At 37.9% G+C, this 27,889-nt stretch overlaps 1 protein-coding gene across 2 annotated transcripts; it reads left to right on the plus strand.

Moving 5' to 3' along the window:
• CYLD (CYLD lysine 63 deubiquitinase) lies at nucleotides 1-27,839 on the plus strand. Of its 2 annotated transcripts, none has more exons than XM_054078732.1 (17): nucleotides 1-146; nucleotides 4,838-5,498; nucleotides 6,535-6,837; nucleotides 7,717-7,822; nucleotides 8,890-8,988; nucleotides 10,134-10,250; nucleotides 11,881-12,260; nucleotides 13,730-13,895; nucleotides 14,721-14,862; nucleotides 15,379-15,501; nucleotides 16,916-17,007; nucleotides 18,039-18,105; nucleotides 18,549-18,681; nucleotides 19,278-19,386; nucleotides 20,441-20,559; nucleotides 21,213-21,429; nucleotides 22,900-27,839. In XM_054078732.1, exons 2-17 carry the CDS (start codon nucleotides 4,992-4,994, stop codon nucleotides 23,082-23,084), a joined length of 2,865 nt encoding a protein of 954 aa, XP_053934707.1. In that variant the 5' UTR covers nucleotides 1-146; nucleotides 4,838-4,991; the 3' UTR covers nucleotides 23,085-27,839. The 2 variants fall into 2 exon arrangements, with proteins under 2 accessions (XP_053934707.1, XP_053934708.1); XM_054078733.1 differs by having other exon boundaries at nucleotides 6,535-6,702; nucleotides 22,900-27,837.
• The last annotated feature ends 50 nt before the right edge of the window (nucleotides 27,840-27,889 follow it).

Below are 27,889 nucleotides of genomic sequence, written 5' to 3' on the forward strand. Positions count from 1 at the left end.
CCATGGCGGCGCGCGGCGATTGGCTGTGGGAAAGGCCGGGGGGCGCGGGGCGGAGCCGCGATGGGGCCGCGGGGAGCGCCCGGCGCCGCGGGGCTGTGAGCCGGAGCCGGGGAGGGCCCGCGGGGCTCGCGGCTGGGGATGAGGAGGTGAGCGGGCGAGGGGCCGGCGGGGGCGGCTCGGCTCGGCCCGGCCCGGCCCGGCCCCAGCGCCCCGGGCTGCGCTCCGGCCGTTCCTGAGGCCGCCGCTGCGGGGAGGCGGGGCCGGGCCGGGCCGCTGCGGGGAGGCGGGGGCCCTGGCGCGCGTTGCTCAGCGTTAATCCCCGAGCAGCGGCCTGGGGCGGCGACCTAACGTGTCCCGGGGCTTTCCGCGCCCGGGCCGCGCGTACCGGCCCCCAGGGGCAGGAGGAAGCCTCAAAAGTGTGTGTACGCGCCTGTGTGTGAGAGTGTTCGTGTGTGTCTGCGCATCTGTGTCTGTGTGCACGTGACAGAGAATGTGCCTGTGTTTGTGTGTGTATGTGTCTGTCTGTCGGTGCTTGCATGTGTGTCCCTGTCTGCATGTCTTTGTGTGAGAGTGCGTTTCTGTGTGTGTGTGTGTGTCTGTGTGAGAGTGCCTGCGTGTGAGAGTGCATGTCTGTGTGTATGTGTGTGTGCCCGCATATGTGTTAGAGAGTGTCTGTGTGTGTGAGAGAATGTTCATGTGTATGTCTGTCAGTGTGTCTGCATGAGTGTCCCTGTTGTGTCTGTGTGTGAGAATGCGTGTCAGAGTGCATGTCTGTGTGTGTGCGCGTTTGTGTGTGTTAGAGAGTATGTCTGTGCACGTGTGTGCATCTGTGTGTATGAGAGTGTGCATCTGTGTGTGTCTGTGTGTGAGTGCATGTCTGTACATGTGAGGGAATGTATGTCTGTATGTGTCTCTGTGTGTGTGTGTTCGTGTCTCTGTGTGTGTGTATGTAGTTACTCTCAACAACTTAGCCTTGCATCCAGCCTTGTGACTTGTAGGTAGATGATGATGTTGTGTCTTGCCTTGCCAGGCGCTGAACAGAGACACCACTCTTGGCATTGACTGCTCTGTTACTGACCAAAGTTAAATTCAATTTGGTTTTCATTTCAAAATCTGAACATACGCACTCCATTTTATAGTGAAGGCTTGCATATCGCATTGACAGAAGGGTTGTCTGCAGAACAGTGATGATGGTGTGTTGATGTCTACTTGCCAAATCTAGTTATGCCCGAGTATTTTGACAGTTGGTAACGATTTTGTTTTTCCTGTAAAGCAGAATATTAATATAAAATTTATAATGCTTAACAAAAGTTGATGGAGTTTTTCAGCTGCATTTTCTTTTAGAAATCATGTTACCAGTAAGAGCTTCTTTGTATCAGACAATACTTCAACTGCTATTTTGAATAAACAATTTCTATTTTTTCTGCTGGTGGCTTGTATTGCAGTCATGTAATTCTGTGTACATTGAGTTATAGCTAAATTTACTTGCTCCTAGTTTTAACCTTCCTGAAAATGTTTTTTGTTGAAGAACAAAACTTTGCATCTCAGTTGTTTGAAACTCGGTATTTAAAGTGAAAGTTCTTTAAGAAACTGTACAACTTATTTTAGCCTCTTCATTTTATACTCTGAATCAGAGCTGCAGACTTGTGTGCTCATGCTGAAACCTGATAGCTGGTTCAAACATTTCTGTATAGTTCATCTAAGGCTACTGCAGGGTAGAAACAAAGTTCTCATATTTCAGAGCAAACTGTTTTTATGATGAGATGTCTCTATAGTGGCAGCGGTAACTCAAGATGCGGGGGGAAAAGGAAGTTAGGGAAGCTTTGAAGTTAGGTAGCTTGTTGTGGCCTAATTCTGACATGTTTTTAAATTTTTTTTTTTTTTTTTCTGAAGTATATAACGTTACGGTCGTATCTGTGTTTTGCCTGTTCCGTTCCAAAATAATTCAGGCAGTAGGTGAATTGGAAGAATATAGTTGAACAGACTTTCACACTTAAGTCTGTGACGATGGTCAAGTATTCTCTGGCATGTGCAAAGTTTTGTAGTTGCTGATGTGTCGTGCACTGTAGTGGTGACTTGTTGCTAAGCGTAATTTGTTTAGTTCCTAAGTTAATCCATACTGAATTCTCATAGTTAATTCTAGTCTTAGTCCATTACGTGTGTGCTGTTTGTTCAGCAAGTGTACTTGCAAAACAACCATGGTAAATGGCTGTTAAAAAAAATGTTACCATCAGTGACTTATATGCATGTATTTCTGATATATTGCCAGAACTTAACATCTTTTTTAGCAAGCTTTTCTGGGCTGTTAAAATATTAATTTATAATTTTTATTTTGAAAGAAGAGGATTTGTTTTTTAGAGCTGTATATTTTCTTTGGCAGGGACAGTGGTGGTAGATAAGCTTTTAAAGGCAGGCATTTTATACAGTGATAATGAACTTTTTTTGTAATGGAAAACATTTTGGTACTGTATTTAGTGGCTCAGTAACATCTCTGCAGGTGACTAGAACTTTGAAAGATTGACCACGCACCACACGAAGTTATCACTGTGTAATCTTTATGCATCTGTTAACATGTTTTCACAGTGAACGCTACTAAACATATGAAGATTATGTAATATTGCAGCAGTGGACCTGCGAGCAGGCTATACTTATTAAAAAATAGATAGGATCAGCAATGTTTTTGGTCAAAACTTAAAATTACTTTTTTTAAATGCTTGAACAGACTTTTCTGTTAATATATTGTTTCCATATATAATTAATCTTAATAAGTCTTTCTTAATGTGAAAAAGTCCTGATATTTGCAATGTCAGAGATACTTGATACAGTCTGTTGGAAGTTGGTTAACTTGGTGGAATGGCTCATGAAAAGGCAAGTTAAGTAAGTGCATCAGCCTTTGAAAGGTGAGAACACAAAATAGAACTGTGGACAACAACACGGTATCTATTTTTTCCCCAGTGTCTGGAAAAAGTAAGGGGAGACAACTAGATAGAACTTGAGTGGAAATTATTTTAATATCCGAGTAGACTTACAAAAACATTTAATCATATATCCTTGGGGGCAGAGAGGAAGATCCTGTTGTCTTCTTCATCAGTTCCCATATTACTATTTCATTCCGATACTGATACCAGGCTTCTTTTGCTACTCATCAACAAACATTAAGGCCTATTTAGGTGTATCAAACGTAAATGAAGAAGAATATTTTTTAAATTAAAAACAAGTTGACAGTCTTCCAGGCTTTGTCTCAGGTCTGAAACTATCCAGATTCTGTCCCCGAGATGTTAATTACTTTGCAAATAGAAACAATTGAAACCATGTAATCGGGTAAGCTGCTGCAGCACTGGTGTGATGGTGACGTTGACACCCACATGTGATGTCTGTGAAGACGAGAAGCATGCAATGTTCAATTTGAATGGCTGTGTCGTACAAGAGCCTCACAGAGAGGCTCAGCAACTCAACACAGAAATGTGTGAATTCCTAGTGACTGAGAGATGCTACTTTGCATGAATTTCAGGTCCTCTGTGATCTTATTTTTCTTCTGAGGAGGGAGTTTGATTAAAGAGTCTTTTTGTTTAAAAACAGATGAAGAAAAAAATTGCAATACTACTGGATTCCATTGCTTTCTGATAGCTTTTGAAGCTGAGATCAAATAAGTAGGAGAAACAGCAATACATATTGCAGTTTTTGAATGCCATCAGAGAAGAGATCTGGAGGAATAGGGTAGCAAGAGGCACAATGACAAGGTTGTTTTTTTACTGAAGTTAAATCTATAAATAATTATTGAGATTCTCCTTTAACTGAATGCAAACTGTGGGATCACAAATTAATAACAAGAACTTATTGTCAGGTAAATTTTCCTTACTTATATGCTGTTTTATTGTCTCATCTTTAGAAGAACAAATCCTTTTAAGACACTGCAGATCTTTCTTCATGTATCCAATATGATCTAAACTGTAGACATCTCTAAATGTGTATGTATTTGACTTTTGTATCTGCTACCATGAAGTATTTTCAAATTGTTCTTCTTTAGTTTATTGATTGTGAACTATAGTTCTTGGAATGGTGTTTAACAAAGGTGTTTGCTTCCAGGGTATTTTAATAATTGAAAGTGATATATTTCCTGTTTCACTGAAGTGAATTATCTTTCTAAAGTGCTAAAAAGAAAATTCTCTGAGCTTTTCTTAAGACTTTTTCTTAAGCAATGCAGCATCACTGCATTGCTGGCACAATTTGTTTCCCATACATAGTTTATTGCTTGTGGGAACTGTCCATTTCTATTATTTAAAGAAATGGCTGTTACGAATTACTAGAGTTTCCATTTTCTGTTGCTGTATTACATTGACACAGTTTTCTGCTTCACTAAATCAAAATGCTGCGTGGGATGACAGATGCAGATCAGAAATAAGTAGTCACTCAGCACATGAAAAGATCTTCATAGTGGAAACCTTCTGTAAAATATTGCTTGTAAACTTGAGCAAGGTATTTATTCCTGTTCGTCTGAAATTGAGATTTCTTTTTCCTTTCGCTTGTGTATGTTTTCAGCATTTCACTGTGCTTTTTTTTCCATAGCTCTTTGCATCAAGGAGCTAGAGAAGGACAACTAGAGAACAGCAATAACAAGTAGAAATGGGTATGGTCATGATCAGCAGTACTATGGCTGTTTCAAGATGATGGTCACTCTCTCATATTTTGCTGAGCTAGTTTTACCCTGTAGGAGGAGTGAGGCTGATCACAAATTTAAATTATTTTCTGTTGTTTTACTTAAGGTTAACTGTGGTTTCTCAACTTAATTCTGCCTTTTTTTTTTGTCTTTTTTGTTTGTTTGTTTTCTTTATTCTAGGCTTTCTGCTCTGAATTTGCTTCTTTACAAAATGAGTATTGCAGTGTTTCACAAAGATTGGACCCTTCAGTAGGATTTCTCAAGATCAGTGCACATAACTCAACAGCTTATTTTTCTTGAAGACTTCTCTGCAGCTTTTAAAGCATTTATCACAATGAATTCGGGCTTATGGAGTCAAGAAAAACCAAGTTCATCCTATTGGGAAGAGCGGGTCTTTTATTTACTTCTCCAGGAGTGCAGTGTCATAGACAAGCAGACTCAAAAGCTCTTGAAAGTGCCCAAAGGTAGCATTGGGCAGTTTTTTCAAGACCGTTCTTCTGTGGGACACTCCAGAAATATTCCTTGTAAAGGCAAGAAACTTCAGATTGGATTAAAGATTCTGGAACAACCTCATGCAATCCTCTTTGTGGATGAGAAGGATGTTATAGAAATAAATGAAAAATTAGCCGAGTTGCTTTTGGCCATTACTAACTGTGAGGAAAGATACAGTCTGTTTAAAAGCAAGAGCAGGTTAACTAAAGGCATCCAGATAGATATTGGCTCACCTGTTAGAGTCCAGCTGAGATCGGGAGATGATAAATATCCTGGAGTTGTTCGCTTCAGAGGACCCTTATTGCAAGAAAGGTCCCTAACGGGGGTATACTTTGGAGTAGAGTTGCTGGTAAGTCTCTGGCTAAGGAGGAGCATGTTATATAAGATGAGCTAAGAATCTTCTATTTAAAGAGACAGTCATAATTTTTTTTCTCTACAAACATTATTACCACTAAAAATTCTATAACCTTCAGTCTTTTCATAAGTATTGTTACTAAATACCCATGAACACACCATATCACAACAACTTGTGTTCTATATGTTGATGAGGTACATGGGCTGGCAAAAGGACTTGGAACATGCTCTGACTCTTCCAGCCTATAAAAATTTAAGTACTTGCATCCCTATTGTGGCAAATATCTCACTCTCGTGATTTATGTTGAGTACTCTTGTTTTACCCTGCGTGTGGCAGGATACATTCCATAAAAGCAGGCTTGATTTTTAGGGCTGTTTTGTAGAGCCCTAAAAGTCAAATGGCAACTAGTTAAGATAGAAAATGTTGCCATTGTATGGTCCTAGTGAGATATTTGTGCAAAATTAATGCCAGTGATAAACTTTTGAAGGATTAGATTCAGGAGAATGCTACTCTTGCATTAGAAGTGTATTCTTCAAAGTCCTCTTTAGACTTTTACCAGATTCCTTACAATTCCCACTAAGAACCTCAGGGAATATCAGGCCCAAGTGCTTCTGAAAATCAGCTGTCTTTATTTGGCATCCGAGTGGAATTTTAGAGTGCTTAGCATTATACTGAGTATGAAGTAGTGTTGTCTTGATAGGGCAAAAATTTGACGCTGGAAGTGAGATCCAAAGCTAAAGAAAACATGTTTCTGTAAGTAAAAAGGCTGCAGCCTCTCTGTAGTCTAATGACATCTTACTGTTTACTCCCCTAAGATAGACAGGGTGTGTATTTGCCACAAATTCTGGCAACAGAATTTTCTCGATATGATATGTTCATTGGGCAAATTATTACTGGAGTTTCTCCAAAACATTGGATTATGTTACTTTTTTAGTAGTAGTCGTTGGCTTTTGCACAAAATACATTGCCTTTTTTTTTTTTTTCCTCTTTTCATTTTTTTCGTTCTTCTACTTCCTCCTCTGTCACTTAGGAAGAAGGTCGTGGTCAGGGCTTTACTGATGGACAGTACCAAGGCAAGCAGCTTTTCAGATGTGATGAAGACTGTGGAGTTTTTGTTGCTTTGGACAAACTGGAGCTAGTAGAAGATGATGACAATGAACTGGAAAGTGACTATGCAGCTCCTGTTGAAGCAATGCAGGTAGAACTTCCTCCTCTGGAGATCAACTCCAGGGTTTCTCTGAAGATAGGAGAGAGTATAGAGTATGGGACAGTTATATTCTGTGATGTCTTACCAGGCAACGAAAGTTTAGGATACGTTGTTGGAGTGGACATGGTAAGAACATAATCTGACTTTAATTAACTTTTGCATGTGTGTTAGCTAGTAAATTACATGCAATATTGAAGAAGAAACATTATCCACAAGCTACTTCAGCGGAGGCTGGCCTAAAATGGGAAATAAATACCTGTGTTTAAAGACGCCCTTTGGTGGTAATTATTTTTTGGCATCAGGTAAATGATATCCTATTTGATGCTAAACAGTTCAGTAGAAATACCCTGGTTACTCTGAGGAGCCTCCACTGAGCTACTTGCAATGTTGGATGTCAGTCTTGAAGTAATAAGAGTTGAGTGTTTGTCTTGTGAGACTGGCTTTATTCCGCCTTTTGTAAAAGTAGGCTGGATGACTTTTTCCTTTTTAGCCATTTTTAAAAGCTTTTTTTCATGTGGCTTTAGTTTCTTTGGCTTTGTGTATTTTCAAAATACTAAGTTTTAAAGTACAGAAGTTCATCTTTCAAGAAAATGTGAAGCTTGTCATCAAAATTATTTCTAGCAACTTGAATTTTTAGAAATGAAAAGCTTTCAGATTCTTAGTAGCTTGGTTTTGGTTTTGTAGATCAGATGCTTCCATTTTCTTGAGTGCAGTAGTTGTTGCCTAACAAAGCACTGGAATTGTTGTAACTTGTTTATAGGTAGTGGATTTTAATAGAGGAATTCTTGTCAAAATAAATATTTCTCAAAAGAACAGTTTTTAAGTTTGTGTTTGTCTTCAAAGACTGTAATGTCTGACTGTTCTATATACAAAGTTTCTTGCAGGAAAAAGTAGATGTTAAACTTTTCATTTCTCTACTTTTTATGTTCCTAACGACAGATGCTTCTGTTCTGTATGATGTAAATCTTCTCTTGAGATACATGTAGCATGTTTTTCTATTTTTAGGATAATCCTATTGGAAACTGGGATGGAAGATATAATGGAATACAGCTGTGCAGTTTTGCAAGTGTTGAAAGTACACTTCTTTTGCATATCAATGATGTTATTCCAGGTATGCTCTGCTTTCTTAACCAGAAGGCAGACTTTGATAACATCTCCGCCTAGGCGCAGTTACATAATTAAAACAATACTGTGGAATTAATATACTAAGTTCACTTGAATTAGTTTAACCTGCCGTGTTACAATTCTCTTCTGTTTCCTCCTCCTTTTGGTTATGATCTCACTAATGGAAAAGGTTTAATATTGAGCAGAATTCATGTCAAATTGTATAGTATGCATGAATACTGTACCGTTGTATAGTATTCATGATTTTGTGAGTGTCTGTAGTGGGAATCTTTTTATTGAGTGTGGCTCAATTTACTCCATGAGATTAAATATCTTAAATCAGAAAGATGTTCTTTCTGTGCTTGAAATGTATTGATAGTATTTTTGTGCATTTTTTGAGTAAATACGTGAAAATCCATGGCAAGACTGGAAAAATTCACTATCCACAGTAATTCACTGAATTGTATTAACACGTAGCAACCACAGTTCAGGTTCCTTTTCTGAAGAAGGATAAGAGATTCATGTAGAACTTTTGTTTGTTCTCTGTCTGAAGATTAGATACTAATGATTGTGCAGTCTTGTACAGCCTGTAGTCTGGAAGCATTGCTCTGTTCAATTTGGCTAACTTTTCTTATGTTCAGCTCCTACTTGTTGGTTTAGTTGAGATGCATGTTTTTGCATAAATTGTCTCTTTTTCTGGAGAATTCATGGGGACTTCTCAATTTTTGGGAACAGAGCATTTGTTGTAGATGTGTTGATAGAAAACGAAGTTTAGAATTTCATACATCTGTTTTCCTAATAGAAGCGTGCATGTACATTCAAGGATGTGAAGTCAATCTGTTTGATGTGTTCAAGAAATAATGGTAGACTTCAGAGTAAAGTAACTGCAGATGAGACAGAAGCAAACCCCATATACATCAAACATTGGTTATGTGCCAAACAAGGTTTTGCTCCACTCAGTTTTAAAATTTGATGCTAGACTTTGGTTTGGTAAAGTTTGAAGTTGAATTCTCTACGACATAGTAAAAGCATAGAAAAGGGAAGTTAATATTTTCTTCATGTGTCATGTCTTAGAGACCGTGTCACAGGACAGGAGACCTCCCAAGCTTGCCTATACCTCAAGAGGTGGTGGTGACAAAAGTGTGTTCAATCATAGTAAGCCAAAGGCTACAGGTATGTATTGGAAGCAATTTTCTTTATCTCTGTAATATTACAGATTTCTATTGCTTGAGGAAAAGTGTTGCCTTGCACTTACTCTCACTTCGTTTATTATTTTAGTTACATATACAGTTAAATTTCTCTAAAGTAGATATCAGTATGAATTTAATTAGTCACAATAAAGATGGTAGAGAATTTAAGTTAATACTGCTTGAAATACCTTCACTTTCATGAACAGCAGTTTGAGGTCTAGCGAAAATTTAAGAGCATGTTAACTAGTTGTCTAGTGTAACCAGTTCAGTGTGGTCTGTATTTCGTGATTTGGGGTTTTTTGTTCAGTTTTGGGTTTTGATTTTTTTTTTCTGTTCATAAATATAGTTTGCTGTTGTCTTCTTTCTGCAGGACTAGAAACTTCCAAATTTTTAGCCCAGAAGCAGATCTGCTGTAGTGAATGTATTAATTTTGCTATGATTCAAAACCAAAATTGAATTCCTAAGGTATAAACTTCTTTTGACTCTAGTTTTGGCCAGCTCTAAAAGTCCTTCCAGGGAAAAGACCTGGAAGGGAAATAATGTTTTTTGGTTTTTTTAATGACAGAAATAAAAATTCACTGTCTGAGCTTACTAGTGACTATTTTGAGTTGGAGAATACTAATGACAGTATATTCTGTAAGCTTTCATTCTACCTGGCATAGGGTGCTGGCCAAGATGGTCTTCACTGAAATAATTGTGGTTATATGTTGGCACAAATTACAACTTTGTGGATTGGCAATTTATTTGCCTACTGGCAATTTATTTGCCTACTCTGATTTTTTTAACTTTAAAGCACAACAAAAATACCTGCTGGACACTGTCTCTTAAATGCTTTCTTATACTCATAATTTATAATAATGAAAAATTTTCTCTTGGGGGTATTTTATGCCTTCTCTCAGACTGGTGACTTGAAATTTAATCTTGGAGGATTCAGTTGGTTTGGTATAAACTGCTATTCTGTTGCAAGCTTGGAACTGTGTTAACCTGGATGTGGGAGTTTGCTGATTTGTGGAAAGGCATTTATATCTTCTTTGAAGTGTAGTAACAAATTTATAGTATGAAATAGGAGCCTGGCTAACCTTTCCTAAATAGAGATTAATCTCTTCAGTGATACATGTTGTTTTCCAGGATCTACCTCTGAACCTGGAAATAGAAACAGATCTGAAGTCTTCTACACATTAAATGGCTCGTCAGTTGACTCTCAGCCTCAAACAAAAACGAAACCCCCATGGTATATTGATGAAGGTAAAGGTAGATTATAGTCTTTCATGTAGGCAAGAACTTTATTTAAAAAGCAAAACACAACCAGAGCGCATTGATGCTCTTCACATAAAACAAGTATGACTTTAAAAAACAGTTGGAATACATTGTTTTAGTGGAAAATGTGCTATATCATAAAAGCATCTTGGAACCCCCGTGAAAATATACTCTGTCTTAATTGACAGACCTGTTGTTTTATCCTGTGTGTAGGAGATCACGTTCTTGGCAATGTATGCACAACTCTGTGGGAATGCATATGTCTTGCAGACAAAAGCTGAGGCTTGGTAGGAAGATATGAAGATACTCTTGTAGCCAAGTATATTGAGTAATTCTACTGTGCCTGTCTTTTTGTAGCTAATGGTATACATCTAAGGAAACCGTAATATTCTGCAGTGCCAGCTAATCACTCTAAAAGCAGAAAAGAGGGCAGGTAAAAATTTTGACTAAGCATACCTGCTTTTCCAGTATTTTTTGAAGTTATTTCTGTAAAATCTCTCTTGAGTTCTTATAAGTGTGGGTGGCCGTACCCAAAGGATCAATATAGCTTGATTTGCTTCCAGATCTAATAATTCTTTTAATGTTTATGTTTTATTTTTTTCTGGTCAACTGTTCTGAAGTGTGGCTGGCTTAGTGACTGAAGGGGTAAATACTAGACTAATGATGTTAATTTACAGTGGAATCCTGTACTAGTAGCTGCTGAATTCCAGGAACTGTAAAAGCAGATGGGTTAGAATTGTTCTTTGTTGCCTAACAGGTGTTGTTGCAACAACTTGGAATTCTGTTTAAAAATTAGTTTATTATAATATTTAAAATAAACACGGTGAATATCCTGTCTGGAAGGTACTATGGATAGATATGTTTTTAAAAAAAATCTTGAGCATTAACTTCAGTTGATGGAACAGTGGGGAGAAGAGACGAAGAAGAGGCTTTTGCTCTGTGAATACCAATTGTGTATTAGAGACCAGAGGTATAGGCAAACATATGGAACACTTGTGCTTTTACACCTAGTTGTGATCTCGCTTATCAAACATTGCATTAGCCGTGACTTATTTAAATCCTTTATTCTTTATAGTCACTGATAGATTCCTTGTGTTAGAACCAGAGTATATTGTGATAGAGTCAAGGGAATAAACACTTTTCCATTTGCAAGTCATATCTGCAAGCAATTACTCGTCTCTGTATAACTGTGAACCAAATCCTTTCTTCAATTACACCGACCAATAAGTTTTGCCCATTACAGTCATAACCCTTGAGGCTGTTAACTTGTATTCAAAGTAAAATTCCAAAGTGGGGGTGGAAAAAAAAAGAAATTTTCAGTCTCAACTGTCCCGTAGTTTTTTGTTAACACCTCCTTTCTCAGTGGTGTTCATTTCCGACGTTTGCGGTGAAAGTGATAGGGCTACAGCAGTGTCTCCTCAGCCAGTTCTGTCTCTCCAGTGTTGCCAAGGGACAAACATCTTCCTGCATGTTACTGCTTCCTATACAGGACACTCGTTAAATCAGAAATGTTTGCTGATACACTTCATTGGTTTGATAGCTAAGCTTTCCTTTTGTAAGATGGGGGGAAAAGAACCCAACCCAACATTTACTAATATCTTGGTTTTGGTTTTAACAGTCGCTGAAGACCCTGCAAAATCACTTACCGATTCATCTCCTGGATTTGGGCATTCATCACCACCACTGCAGCCACCTTTAACAAACTCTGTGTCTACAGAAAACAGATTTCACTCTCTCCCTTTTAGCTTGACAAAAACGTCAACTACTAATGGTACTATTGGACACAGTCCTCTCTCTTTATCTGTTCAGTCAGTCATTGGTGATGTAAATACTACACCTAGCCAGGAGAGTCCATCAACAGCAGGCCCAGTTGGGAACTCACATGGTCTTGAAGCGGGTTCCTTGGCTGAAGTTAAAGAAAACCCTCCTTTCTATGGAGTAATCCGCTGGATTGGCCAGCCCCCTGGAGTAAATGAAGTATTGGCTGGACTGGAATTGGTAAATATAAATTGTAATTCACATTAGTATTAGTTTTATGTTACTAGTTTTGTTTCAGAGAGTTGGTGCCTGTGTACTTTGCAAAAGCAGTCAGTGTAGACGAATTTGTCCAAACAGGTTGCCATGTGATCTCCTTATAAAGTAGCTAAATTCTGAGATGAGCTCTGACTTCTGTGGCTGCTCCAGACTTTACTCTCTTAGTAGGCTCTGATACCTTTGTAACAGTGGGTTACTTCAAAGGAGTGCCCTTTGTTTACATTATGGAGATTTCAATTAAAATGCTTTTCTCAATTACAAAGACCATATTTAAAAATTCTTTGAAATGCAGATTCACATAAAAAGCCCTGGCTGTAAGTGTCTGTTGAATATTAGTTTTCTGTTTGTTTGTTTTGTGCATACTAGCAAACAGTCAATGTCAGAGGTATGGCTGTCAGTCATGATAATCTTTGATAACCGCTGGTAGTGATATTGTTGATTTGACAGCCATGTGCTTCACGTGTTCCTGTGGGCCCTCTGTAAATTCACGGTTGCTGCAAATGTGGTTTGCTGTTACCTACTGACACTTACTTTCTGGCAGCAGCTGCTGAGGTTTCAACTGGCTATCAGTTAAATTAATGGGTACACAATTATGGAGGTGGGATTCTTTTTTGGGGAGAATGGTCAATAAAATTTCAGATAAAGCAGTGTACAATTATGTAAAACAACAAACATCTTTAGCAAAGTAGGTGAGAATGTGCCTGGAATTTCAGCTCTTACAAAAAAACCTGATGCTCGTAGGTTTTTTGGGTGAAGCTCAAGCTATAGTTTGCTACTCGAGTTCTGAGACTGTATCTTAGGATATAAGACTTGGACTTGACTTCATGCATTTCTGCATTAAAACCTAGCAATTGTTCGTAAGCAGACAGTATACCTTAAATCATGCTATCCAAGTTAAATAATAACTTGTTATTTTTCATACCTACTTTGTGTCTTTCCTTGATCTGCATTTTATGTGTTCTGAAGCAGGTAATTTTTTTGTACAGGCCAGAGTCACACTGGAAGCGTTCACACTACCCAGTGTTTAGTGATTTTAACTGAGTTTTAGAAGGTGATTGTTAGTGCATGTGTGCACTTCCTGATGACAGAAGGAATCTGGAGTGACTTGCTAGCTTAGTTAAGTTCCCAATGTTGACTACGTTTAATTCTTGCTCTTCTCCCCCACCTCCCCCAAGTTGCTTCTGATTGAATTCTTTATTGGTTTGGGTGGAGTGAAAGTTTAAGTATGAAGAAAGAAAGTGCAATACTTAGTTTCCTTAATAAATCCAGTTAAGGAACACCTCAGCTGAAGCTTGATATACTGAAATGCAGGAACATTGTTTATCAAGCTTCATAGTACCTGACGGGTGACTTATGGATGGATATGTTATCAAATGTCTTGCTGCAGAATCCTACAAATAAGAAAAATAGTGAATTCTCACTTGAATTTTCAGGAAGATGAATGTGCAGGTTGTACAGATGGAACATTTAAAGGAACTCGATACTTCACTTGTGCTCCGAAGAAAGCTCTTTTTGTTAAACTTAAAAGCTGCAGGCCAGATTCCAGGTTTGCCTCACTACAGCCCGTTTCCAACCAGATTGAACGCTGCAACTCTCTAGGTACCGAACTTCTGCTTATTACTTTTCTGTCTGTTGGGAACTGACCTGGGTTTTGCCTTCATTTATTCTTGCAGTATGTTCTTTGTATTGAATACTTGAAAATCTGTACAGATATTACTTAAATGAGATTAACAAATAGATCAGTCTGTACAGAACATAATGCTTCTATTACTTTTTTTGTGCTTTAAACCAAGAAAATGTTCATATATTTAAAGAAATTTCATAAAGTTAAAAAGGGGACCTTTTGTTATGGTATACATTTTTTACTTTAGAAGTTGTAAAGCTGTCTTGCTGAAAATAGTATTTGCAGCTCCAGCAATATGTAATAGCATTATCAGAAATACAGTTATTTTTCTATATTGTCTCATTATTTTTTCTAAATATTAATGTAGAAAAGCATGTATTTTTGTGGTGTGAGCTTGTGTTGAAAAATTTTGATTTTTTTTTCTAACTTCAAATGTCTTAGATTTCTAGGGTCATGTTATATTGCCTGGGACAGCAGCAAAGTAAAAAGTATTTGATACTTGCAAGGTAGTGTGAACAAGGCATTTATAATGATGAGAGAATTTCATTCCTACTGGATAAAATTAATTCAGTGCTGCAGGCTTTCTGAAGCACTCTTAATGTGTATTGTCAGTGGAATGTAAGGCCTTGTTCACTCTCTGGAAGACAGTGAGTCTCAACTGTAATAAAATGCTATTCTAGTCCAGAGAAGGAATGCTTACATGAAGGCAGTAGCTTAGCTGTAAAACATTAATAGGAAAATCTCAAGGGGGGGGATCAAATTTGAGGCTTTAAAGTGTCTTTTGAAAAAAAAAATTTCAGCCTTTGGAGGTTACTTAAGTGAAGTGGTAGAAGAAAACACTCCTCCAAAAATGGAAAAAGAAGGTTTAGAGACAATGATTGGAAAGAAGAAAGGTATCCAGGGTCATTACAACTCCTGTTACTTAGACTCCACCTTGTTCTGGTAAGTTCATAATTTGTACAGTGCCATCACATGCCTGAAATCTTTGTTGTAATGACTGTCTGTCTGTATTACCGTGTAGCTTAAAGCCATGCACTGCAGCCTTTGACACATTATTGCGCTCTTTCAATTTGACCAAGTTCTGCAGCATTTGCTGCATAATGTGAAGTACTAATCATGTCCAACTTGTACTGACCCTTACATATCTATACTCTTTTTGACTGTAAATGATTGAAGAATGAAAGAGTGCACGGGGGTGGAGGGAAGGAAATATCTCTTACAGCTTCTCTGAAGAAGCCTGCTTTGGCAGCTGGTTTTGTATGCTGCTGCAGAAAGGATACTGGGTTAGACTGGGCTTTCACTATTTAGTAGAGCTGTGCTGTCCTTTGTCCATAATTAACTCCTTTTGAGTTTTAGTTCTTTAATTCTTCCTGTGGCTTTGCTTGGTTTGTCTTATGTTGCTCAGGAATGATTGTATCTTCCAGAATCAAAATAACCTTCCTTATTTTTTCTTTGTAGCCTGTTTTCTTTTAGCTCTGTTTTGGACACTGTGCTGCTCAGGCCTAAAGAAAAGAATGATGTAGAGTATTACAGCGAGACTCAAGACCTGCTGCGGACAGAGATTGTGAATCCTCTGAGAATGTAAGTAAAGACATGAACTGGTCTCTGGTCTAATATAACTTTTATATTAGATCCTGCTGTGTATGCATTCCTATTGCAAACCTGAAAAGTTTGGCTAGTTGCTGCTGCTGCCAGCCTGTTCATTTTTTTGAGTATTTTTTACTTGTTCTTTGTAGTAAATTTAATCAATGCTAACTGGAAATAGTTATTCATTGTTTGGTGATGAAGTATTTTCACTAGTCTCTATTTGGAAGCGCGATCAGCATAAAGCTGCTGTAAAATTCCATAGAAACATAGAGTGGTTTGGTTTAAGATCATCCAGCTCCAGCCCCCTGCCATGGCAGGGACACCTTCCGCTATATCAGGTTGTTCCACGCCCCATCCATCTGGCCTTGAACACTTCCAAGGACTGGGGTATTCACAGCTTCTCTGGGCAACCTGTTCCAGTGCCTCAAAACCCTTGCAGGCACGAATTTCTCTACATCTAATCCAAATCTACACTCATTCAGTTTAAAGCCATTACCTGTTGTCCTGGCACTACATGCCCTTGTAAAAAGTCCTTCTCTTGCTTTCCTGGAGGCTCCCTTTAGTTACTGGAAGGCTGCTGTAAGTTCTCCTAGGAGCCTTCTATTCTCCAGGCTGAACAACTCCAGATGTTTCTGCCTGTCCTTATAGGGGAGGTGCCTCAGCCCTCTGACCATCTTTGTGGCTTTCCTCTGGGCTTGCTCAAACAGGTCAATGTTCTTATTTTGGGGACCCCAGCACTGGACATTACCCCAAGGTGAAGTCTCACAAGAGCAGAGTAGAAGGGCAGAATCGCCTCGCTTGACCTGCTGGTCACACTTCTTTTGATGCAGCCCAGGATACAGTTGACTTTCTGGCCTGCAAGCACATGCTGGTGGCTCATGTTGAGCTTCTCATTCACCAGCAACCCCAAGCTTAAAACTTCATTTGCACCTCTTGTAGAGTTTTAGAGGAAAAGATTGAATGCTTTAAAACTTCAGCTTCTTAGTTAAGCAATGCAGTTCTGTATCTTTTTCTCAAACATTGAAATTTTTTCATTAATAACTCCCACAGTGCTGCTGTTATGTGACATTCTGAAAATGATGTAGTAATTGGTGCAGGTTAGAGTGAAAACAAATCAAAAGTAATTGACTGGCAAATCAGAAAACAGTTACCCCAGTAAGTTAATGTTGAAAAAGAGCTCTTAAAGGTTATGCAGTAACGTTGAGCACTGCGCTAAATTTATAGTACATAAAAAAAAACACTGGAAGTCAGATTGAATATGAGAAGTCAATATATAGTCTGAAGAAATACTGTACACAGTTAAAGAAGGATCTGAGAGCCTGTGTTTCAGCATTTAAGAGGCTTTTCTTTCTGCTTCTGTGATTTCATCACAAACTAGCTAATAGTTTATTAAACCCATTTGTCTTAGATATGGGTATGTATGTGCTACAAAAATAATGAAACTGAGGAAGATACTTGAAAAAGTTGAGGCCGCATCAGGATTCACTTCAGAGGAAAAAGGTAATTGGGGGGTTTTCCTTTCTTTGCGATTTCTAAGGATCGTAACTTGAAGGAACTTAAATACCTTCCTATTTAATTATACCGTAAGAAAGCAGGCAAATATTTATCTGTAGCAGTAATATCTCTGTCAGAGATTTGAGTGACCATTGGGTGGTGAAAAGCTTCCTCCGGTCTGTAAGGTCTGTTACTGCCGTAACAGTCTTTCACTGACTGGATTTCTTTTCTTGCCTTCCTGTTCCTGTGTAAATCCCTCTCTTAGAAATGTCGATAAGGCTGGAGTCTTTGTCACTTTTGTCCCTGAGGAAAAATGTTTCATAACATTTAATTGTCACAATTGTTATGTAGTAGCTTAAGAAATAAAATACGTAAATCATGCTAGAATAATCAGTTCCCAACCTTTTGATCTTCTGCTGGATATAATGGTTAAGTAACATTCTATTGCGTAGTTGTTTCATTTTTGTTTGGGCAAACACTACTTTCTTTGTAAATGCTAAATGCTGAAAACCAATATTTGTTGCAGTTAGTGTCAAGAAGAGAAATACACCAGAAAATTCTCAGTGCTGGGGGAGAATAGACCTCTGGGAAGCTTGCATTGGCTGCGTTCTTGATTAGGGAATATGTCTCTAGTTTAGGTGAACTTTGTACTGTTGTGTGGTTTATGTAAGTATTAGTGTCACTACTTCTTGCTGCTTCTCTGCAGTTTCACTGCTTTGTTTTGAAAGCTTTTATTTGTCCTGAAAAAGTTGTGTGACTCTGTAGTACAGAGCATCGTTTTGATCCTTACTGGAAAGCTTTGTTACCCTGTTACTCTGTCTCGTTTATTAGGGCCATTTCACACCAAAAGAGTAAATAGAGGTTTGTTCATAGTTCATAGTGAAAATGTTCATAGTTTGTCATAATCTTACTGTGTTAATAAAGCTGTAAAAGTTTTTTTCCTTATTAAAATTTTGAAAACTTACGTTTAAAATCAGTCTTGAATAACGTATCTGGTTTTGCACACTAACAAGACCTTTTTCCCCCTCCCATTCCAGATCCAGAAGAATTTCTGAATATTTTATTTCACCATATTTTAAGAGTTGAGCCACTATTGAAAATAAGGTGAATCTTTTTTTTTTTCTTTGTTGATATCCTATATTTGTAGAGGCTGTTGGAGAGAGAGTTTCTGCTGCCTTTCAAATTCAGATAGCTCTTAGAGCACCTTTGACTTGTAATTCATATTTCTAATAGGATTCAGTATTTTTACATTAGGTAGACAAGTTTGACAGTATTTCATACCTTTTTTGGTAGGTGGTTTTGCCCCACTGCTCTTCTGTTGCAAAAACTCATAGACGTAGTTTCCTGAGAACTGGACAAAGATCCTGTATCCTAAGGCATTTTGTTGTTGTTGTCGCTTGATTTTATTTTTAATTTTTTTTAGCACTATATATTTAAATGCGGAGAGGATGTTGTGTAGACTGTTCTGTTAGTTTTCTTAGTAAAATACAGTCATCATTACAGTAAAGCTTCAGAATCTGTTTTTGTTATTAAAAATCTGTTTTTAGATCAGCAGGTCAGAAAGTACAAGACTGTTACTTCTATCAGATTTTTATGGACAAAAATGAGAAAGTTGGAGTCCCAACAATTCAGCAGTTACTAGAGTGGTCATTCATCAACAGTAACTTGAAGTTTGCAGAGGTTGGTGACAGCTGTTGCTTTGTTAGAAGCATGATACATAGATATTTGAGCATTCAGCAATGGAACAAAAGTAGGATTTGGTGTGAAAACAAAATGCAGACATATTGGAAATGGGCATATTGGGTCAGCGGTACAGGTTGCCTACATTACAAAAATCTTTTAAGGTTGATGGTCGACTTAACTGATGTATCCTTTGGCTGAACAGAACAAAGTAATTTAGATAAAGAATTACTACAAGGAAACTTCTTAGTTACTACCAGTAAGTTGCCTTAAGGACTAATATTTTGAGATACCTCCTTTTGTAAAATGGAAGATCTGTGCCCTGTTAATGGGGGAGTGTAGTCCGGTATATTTAATATACTCGAGCGTAACTGGGATCTAAGACATTTGACAATGATTTAGATGCCACCGTCTGCTATTTTTTAGCTGCAGTTTCTTTCAAAGACTTCATTTTGGTTTGCTTAGCGTCTTGTTAATTCTGAAGTAAATGGGCTGCAAATTTAATAATATGAATGTGTTTCTAGAATCAAAAGTATGTCTCTGAATTTCATTATCTATTTCAAGCTCATTACATTATATTCTGGCATTTTACCTAGGCACCCTCTTGCCTGATTATCCAGATGCCTCGGTTTGGAAAAGACTTCAAAATGTTCAACAAAATTTTTCCATCCTTGGAATTAAATATAACAGACTTACTTGAAGATAGTAAGTATACAGCATCTCATTGTGTAATAGAAGAGAGTTGTTGAGTGTGACTAACAGTGAAAGTAAGTACTCCTGGTAGTTCTGGAGTATTTTTGGTAGTTCGTACGAAATATTTAACATGGTAGTGTAAGACCCTCAGGCTGAGGAGAAAGGGAAATTTACTGGCTAGTATGCAGTTTTTTTGTAATTTCCAGATCTATAATTCTGGAGAATGTATAGAGTATATCTTCCTTGCTTATGTTTATTTAATTCTTTCACATCTAAACTGCTTATTTCAAGTCAGTGCTGTTAAAATTAAGTTCTTAGCAGCAAAATCATTCATTGTTATGACAGGTAGGCAATCTTAAAAGGTAAATGCAGCACTGAGATTGGTTAGCAGGTATTTACAAGTTTGACTGCTTTTCATTAGTCTTCCTCAGTTTGTGCTGCTTGTTTCTGTTTGTCATTAGTTTATCAAACTAGTAGAAGAGATCTTGAGATTAGTATGTAAACCTGCAGCATGTAGTGATTGCGCGTTTTTCAACTATAAATCTATCACTTTTTGTTACCTAAATTTCTGACATTTGCCATCCACTGAATTTTTCATTGTATTACCTAAGAAAAACTCCCCGGTTTAAATTTGAGGTGAGAATTAATAAGACTCCTAAAATTTATTAGAATAATAATCTTTGAAACCGTCATGGCCTTGTCTTTCACCATCGTGGCCATGAGCTCTTATGCTTTTTTGTTCGTTTTTTTCGCTGGTGTTGACAGGCATAGGGGCTAAGCTGGCTGCACCAATAGGAAGAGAGAGAATTAACTCTATTTAAAAACCTGGTTTTACTTGTTCGTTCTGTTCATAAAACAAGTTTTATCATCTTCTGGTTTGGGGCTTACTGTTCTAAATCTTTTTGCTCTTGTTCCACATTATGGCAAAGGAAGAAGTTAGTTAAACGCAATGGTACATTCTGCTTTAATTGGCAATTTTATTTTAGCATTTTTAATGTAGCATAATTCTCCCTCATTTCCATTCCCCTCATCTTAAAAAAAGCTAATATCTTGCTTATAAATGCAGCTCCCAGGCAGTGCCGAATATGTGGAGGGCTTGCTATGTATGAGTGCAGAGAATGTTATGAAGATACTGATATTTCTGCTGGGAAAATCAAGCAGTTCTGCAAAACCTGCAATACGCAAGTAAGTTACCTGTTATTCTACATGGGTTTGACCCTAATGGTGTGCACTGTGATAATCAGCAGAAGGGCTAAGAGTGTAATGAGGCTTTCTCACCAGCACTAGTGTAACTGTGCCCACCAAGTAAAGTGTAGACTTCAGTGACAAATCAGGAACTCCGCTTGGCCTTGCAATGTATTCATCAACAGTTTCTTACTAAAAACATGGCAGCTGCCAAATCCAGAACTGAATACAGTGGAGAAGTAGTAATCGTAGCCAACTCGGAATATGTTTCCTGTCACCTGCTTTAAATCCTAATCTTACATACACGCAACATTGTCTGAATCGATAAATTCATGACACAGAAACATTTAATTTTGAGAGCTGTGTGTTAACTTGCATGAAGCTATCATAGTCACAGCTTGTTTTTAAGTGGAAAATCACTGCAATAGATCTGACTTCCCTTCTAATCTTAGATTTGAATTTTCTAGGCAATGTTGAACTAAAATGGTGTTAAAAAACAGCAGAAACATTCAGTCTGCTACTGTTATTGTGGTTCCTTCTCTAATGCCATTAATCTTCAGTTTAGCAGTAATGTTCTTTGTGGCTTTGACTGCCACTAAAAAAATAGTCTTAGAGGGTGTTTTTTCTGTTCTGAAATATCACTTCAATTGTAGGTTCATCTTCATCCCAAGAGACAGAGTCATAAATTCAATCCATTGTCACTACCTAAAGATCTGCCAGACTGGGATTGGCGACATGGCTGCATCCCGCACCAGAAGATGGAGTTGTTTGCTGTTCTCTGCATAGAAACAAGCCACTATGTAGCTTTTGTTAAATACGGCAGGGATGACTCTGCCTGGCTTTTCTTTGACAGCATGGCAGATCGGGACGGTACATCTTTTATTTATTCTTATTAATTTTCTCCTAATCTTTTCATATGTATTACTGCATGTACTAAATTATGGTCCCTATTTCTTAATGTTTTGGGGATATTATTATCATTTAACTTGAATTACTTGATGCTGGGACATTATTCTTGACCCTGCCTTACCTCAGTGCATTGATTTCATAACAGCTGCTGATTTGCATGATTGGAATTGCATCTTGATTGGATGTATTAGCAAGTAGATGGTACAGAAGTAACTGCAGAAGTTTTCTAGCAGGACTCTTTACGTTTTTCTGTACTTTGCAAGTTTGACAGAGTATTAATTTTAAATAATCAACTGCAGGAATGTGTTCTTTCTGTCTACATTTAAGTGATTGTACATGATTATCAGACAGTGTGCAAATATTTTTATTGCTTTTGCTTAAATGACCTAGTGTAGGTATCTTTAGAATAAAACAAATAGTCACATATTACTACATCTATACCGTTCAGTTGAATCTCCAGATTTATCAGTGGAAAACTGTTACCCTGTAATAACGCAAATGTCAGTAAAACAAGTGTTCTCTTAGATACTGCTGCATTAAATAGTGTTTAAAAAAGGACTTTGTTCAGTTCTGATGCCTGAGAAAAACAGTAATAAATGCAAGGGTCAGGCTCATAGTAACAGTTTTTTGCATGAAGAATTCTTGAACCCCCCCTTCTACAATGTGATTTGGGATGTGTATCTGAGAAATAATCTTGCCCTGTCTTGAAAACGAAACTGCTGCAAGGTTCAGGTCTCTCTCTTGTAACAACCAGAAGGCAATGAAGTTTTTTTTCGAAGTGCTTTAAATGTGTGTGACTGAAGTCTGTAAAGAACTGCTTTATTTCAGGAATGTATATTACATGAGATACTCACTGGGTGTAGCTCCTGCTGATCTTAGGGGTTTTTGTATCACAGAGATGGTGCTGTAAGCTAAAAACATCTGCTAGAGAATATTGCCATGGATGCCCATACTCATGTTGTTTACGTTTGCTCATTTTTACATGGAAAAGGGCCAGGAGCAAGCTCTGTCTTGGTCTTGCAAGTCAGGTGTAGATGCTTATGGTTTAGAAATTCATCACCTGTTAACCATTGTCATGTTACTAACAAATGCAATAGCATTTGCATGGAGGATGTATTCGGGGCAGTCTCTCAAAGTCATATAGAGTCTGTACTGTTAACAAACCCCCAAACTTCTCTTTCTGCTGGGGGTTTTGTGTGATGTTCGTGTGGGTGTGTTAGTGATACTACAAGATATTCTGACACCAATTGTGATTTTTCTTGAACAATGCACTGATTATGTATTATATCTTGCATTAGTCCAGAACAGCATATCATCTGATTTAGAAGGCATTTTCAAGAACTTATGATGCTGTCATAATTACATTATAAAGAGTACATATACATAGATGCTGTCCTAATCTGTTTCTCTTTCTTTCCATATGGTGAAAAGGCGGTCAGAATGGCTTTAACATTCCACAAGTTAGCCCATGTCCAGAAGTTGGTGAATACCTGAAAATGTCTCTAGAAGAATTACACTCACTGGATTCCAGAAAAATTCAAGGTTGTGCACGAAGACTACTTTGTGATGCTTACATGTGCATGTATCAAAGTCCAACGATGAGTTTATACAAATGAACAATGGTCCTCTGGAAAACTGAAGAAACAGTATAGAGTTACTGACTGTTGCATTTGCTGCATTTTTTGTTTCGTTTTAATGCAACCGTTGCTGGCAATGGATGCGATGACAAGGAAGAAGTTGACTCTGAGAGCAGAAGGATTACTGTTCCAAAAACTACATGTGGAGTTCTCTAATTGAAATATTTAAGCATTTTGCACTCTGGGAAGTGTGCTTGTGTGTGTTTGTTTTATAAACAAAGTCTAAGTGAAGTTACTAAAACTTAAAGCTTTAAGTGCATTGATTATATGCAGGCTTTTTTGAAATGCTAAAGGTGGAATTATATGAGGAGCAACCTCCTTAGTCCATTGAGAATGTAAAGTTACGGTGTTCCTGCTCAGTGCATTTTTGTGGACCAAGGATGGTGGTTCTTCTGTGTTTCCCCCCCACACCCACCATTTCTCCCTACCCTTGATCTTTTTAGCACCATGGATTCTCTTTTTTCAAGAGGCAGTAACTTCAGTTTTGGTAAGATAAATTTTGGACTGTTCATTGCGTTCTGTTCCATTATCTGTCTACTACATTCTTTTCAGTTCACGCATTTGCATCTTGAAAAGTTAAAGTTCATTTAAAGATCTGAATTCCTATCCTGTGAAAATCAACCATGCAGATTTGCTATCTGTTAACTTGTGATTTTTGGAGGGGAAGAATAGGCAGAGGAGGGTATTAAGGGAAAGCGTAATTGCTGAAATATAAAATTAGCAATGAAAGTTAACAGATGTCTTTTTTCAAGTGTCTATTTTTAAAGAAACAAAGCAGTCTGGAACAGAACAGCAACTATATACAAATGATTTGAGGACAAAACAATAAAATAGTGGATTGCCTCTGGGAATGTTACTGAAGTGGTTTCCGGTCCTATGTAAAAAAAACCTGACTTTTCTACACATTAAGCATCTACCTGGGACTGTGTTATACATCTGACTCTTCCTTTCTGGATTACTAATAAGTACTAAAACTTATAACTATAAAGAAAATAGATCAGGGATTTACCGTACACCAAGAACCTAAAGAAAAATAACTTGAAAAGCTGTAAAATCTGTGTTGATGAAGTATGTTGGTTTCTGTTCGCAATGAAATACTGTTGTTTTAGTTGCTTTTTACCTACTTCTGTCTACACGGACTGGCAAACGTGCATCTAAATATAGACAGTAAAATCTGGTTGTACAAATTACATGTATAGAGCTGTACATTTTCAATTGTAAGATGTTTTATATGCACTGCTTCCTTCTTGGGGTCATCTGTAGAAGAGAGGTCACAAAATACAAACTGAGGAAAAACCACATTGAAAAAGCCACTGTTGTGAGGACAACGGAGACTGATCCTATACTGTAGAAAATGTGGTTACTTTGGTTTTCTTGGCAGAACACTCTACCACAGATGAGTACTAGAGAGAGGTTTGAAAATTATGCTTGAAGGGCTAATCTGTCTAAAGCAGGAGGTGGTGAGAGAGCCGATCTATTCCATTAGCCACTGCATGAAGCGTGCTCTAATTTTTCATTCTTGAGCAAGAAAGTTATTAAAAGTGTCACTATTGCTTTTGCCTCTAATAGCCTCTTGGCTTCTATGTTCCCTTGCCTTATTTATCTAGTCTGTGCTTCTTCAGTTTCCGTACTACTGTGAGCTCCTGAATGCTTTCTCTCCTGAAAAATTTCAGCAGTGCTTTAGGTGATGGATTCTATAACCATCTGTCAATGGGTTTTGTCCATTAGCTCTTCCTTGGCTGTGCACTGTCCAGCTCTGGAACAGCACATGCTCAGATGTGTCCATGAAGATGCCATAGAAACATCTTACAGGTAATATACGAGGTCTGACACAAAAAACTCCCAAGACTTTGTCTGTAACTCTCTTCCTTTAACAAATTAATAAAATCGGCTGCAATCATCTTCAAAATAGCTCCCTCCTGAGATGACACACAGCTGCATATGATACTGCCAATGTTCAAAGCAATTCCACAAATGACTGTCTAAAAGGCTTTCGAGGATCTCCATTGTTTTTGCTTTCAAATCCACTGACAAAAAATGGGTCCCTCTGAGCACTGACATGATTTTTGGGATCTCTTCACTGTAACCCTCAGTCAATAACAGAAAAGTTTCTGTTGTGGATTTCTTCAGTTTCACAAGAAACTTTATGTTAACTGGCTGTTTGCTTTTGCACACTGATATTTTCTGATGGAGTGCAAGAAAATGTCTATATTTGAACATGTGCCCGTGCATACTGAGTGAAGCAATTAAGTTGAGCCTAGTCTCACTGTGACAGATTAGATAACCATCTCCTTCTCTCCTCCCAAAGTCTTGGTTCCTGAGATATAAGGTTAGTCTTGGGTTTTTTTGTGTCAGACCTCACAAGGTAAAAAGATGAGTTGTAGGTCTTGGGTAAGTAGCTTGTATTTATTGAGATGGGATTGAGAATACCCATGATCTGAGCAGAAGGGCTGGTGACTCACTCATGGCTGCATATTGAAGAGCAAGTCCAGTCTCAAGTGATGTTTTTAAAAAGAGCTGTTTGCAAGGCGAAGGCGAGAGGACAGCCAGGGCCTCGGCTTGCCCTCTACAAAGCCTGATCCCTCGTCTGCTGCCTTCATTGCGCTGGCCCCATCACCACTGAACCTGGAAGCAGTCACAGGTGGTGCCCCCTCCTGAACACGGAGCAAACATAAAGGCTTTACAAATGAACAAGCACAGACCTTTGTAGCAATGAGACCAATCTGATGTCTGGTCTTTTCCCCATTCCTTGATTTCCTAATGAATTAATTTTCCCACGTCCATTTCCCCTTCACCTCCTCTCCATTAAATAATACCTAAGGTTACAATTCCCTTACCTCCTCCTGCCTGAACTTGGAGAACAGCTCTGGAACTGCCAGAGGGGAGACTTGGACTTAGCACCCATATTAAAATTTTCTGGATGAATAATCTTGTAGCGAAATATCCATAAAATCCCATTTTTTTTCAAGATGCATATTTCATTAGCGGAAGTGAATAAAAATATGTGGGTGTAAATGAAATGCATGGCTTCTTGCCTCCAATTGTCTGGCCTTTGACAAGAAATGGAGAAGTTGTGTGAACTCTTGCTTTTGTTCACCTAGAGAACGCACAGGGAAAAAAAACAGGGACTTTAAATGTATTGTGCACGCTTGGTGACAAATGCTGTGTTTGGCAATGCAGGTGATTCTTTACAGCCTGGGTTTTGTACTACTTTATATTATTGCAAAACAGTAAATAGTTTTGCAAATAGTATATGATTCTGTGGTTTGTTTGTTGCTTATTAGTTCAGAGGGCAGAGATGTTTTCTGTAGCATAAAAAAAAAAAGAAAAAAGTGCTTTTGACAATTGAGTCTTCTTTTAATCCAAAAAATATTGCTTTATGGTGTACTGCATTCGATTGGAGATAATCTGGCAATGTACATGAAATCTTACGGAAGCTAACTCCAGTTTTAATTTCCTTTCTCAGAAAGGAGTATACAGACATAAAAGTGGTTTCACTGTGAAGGGAAAATTGTAAAATAACTTGTGTATGGGGGAGGAAACTGGTTTTAGCCTTCAGCATCTATTACAGGGGAACTGGCTAAGTTATTTTGTAGAAACAGCCTGCATTTTGAAGCATCTACTGCTGTTCAATGTAATGCCCAAAGATTCCAGTGACTAAGCACCCAACTTTTATGTATCTAATGCTTTTGGTAACCTTCCAATCTTCTCTTTTTGTTTTTTATACAGTGAATGTGCCCATAAATTAATAGCACTTAGATGATTGCATCATGGTCCAGCTCTTAAATATTGCTAACAATGGCCTTAACCTGTGAGTGGGAAAACACAGAATATAGTTTCTGACAGCCTGTAAAAATTTTCATGAAGTTTCGTAAACTTTTCAAAACTATTCATAATGCATAAAGTTTCATAACTGGGGAGAAATACTGCACTCCTATACAACTTGCAGCCTCTACTGTGCTAATCATTTTTAGAAATGGGGGGGTTGAATCAGTAGAAAATGGCACAAATATTTTGCACGTAGAGGTATCAGTTAAAGGTGATGTCTTACACGTTACTGAAACAAAGAAAAAACCAAACCCCCACACCAAGCTGTGTCAGAACGCTGGTCCTTTGGTGTGGGAGATAACCAGAAGAAAACATACACTGATATATTTGTTCAATAACGGTTGTTCTAATATCTGTGCTACTGATTCTGTATTCTTGAGAAATGTAGTACTGTTTTACTAAACAGCCTGTGAGATCTCCATTATAATTAAGTACTATGTGTAACGGGAATTACTCGTAATCATAAATGGTTCATTTCAATGCACTTAGTTTTCTTGTGCGCTTTATACTCCACTGATGAACTTGGTCACCACAATCCCTAACGATAGCCTGTTTAATACAATAGCAAGGCACAACATGCTGCAAACTGGAATTTTATGGTTTCAGAACTGAGTTGGTGTAAAAAAAAAAAAAAAAAGAGATTGAAAGCTTTATGTATTTTTACCACTGTTACAAAGCATGTTTTTATCTGTTCTTAATGTTTTGCTAAATAAACATCCCATGTTTTGTGCACAAATAGTGTCTTAAACTCATAAAGGCTGTCTTCTAGAATGAGTTAGGGAAAAAAACCATTATATCAGACTGCCCTCAACTAGCCTTAACTTCCCCCCTCAATGGTAGAGTGGAATTAGCTGCTGCTGGAAAGGAATGTACCGTGTGCTCTTTCTGTATTAATGTTAATTAAATATATTATTCTTATGACTCCAGTCAATTCTTTGGGGGCTTGGAGTTTCGGG

Source organism: Cuculus canorus, chromosome 13, assembly GCF_017976375.1.
Source record: "Cuculus canorus isolate bCucCan1 chromosome 13, bCucCan1.pri, whole genome shotgun sequence".
NCBI classification, from domain to species: Eukaryota; Metazoa; Chordata; class Aves; order Cuculiformes; family Cuculidae; genus Cuculus; species Cuculus canorus.

Coding starts and splice junctions, on each gene's coding strand:
- CYLD (XM_054078732.1), top strand. CDS start 4,992: ATGAATTCGGGCTTATGGAGTCAAGAAAAACCAAGTTCATCCTATTGG. Junction 20,560..21,212: donor GCAAAACCTGCAATACGCAA/GTAAGTTACCTG, acceptor CTTCAATTGTAG/GTTCATCTTCATCCCAAGAG. Junction 21,430..22,899: donor CAGCATGGCAGATCGGGACG/GTACATCTTTTA, acceptor TATGGTGAAAAG/GCGGTCAGAATGGCTTTAAC.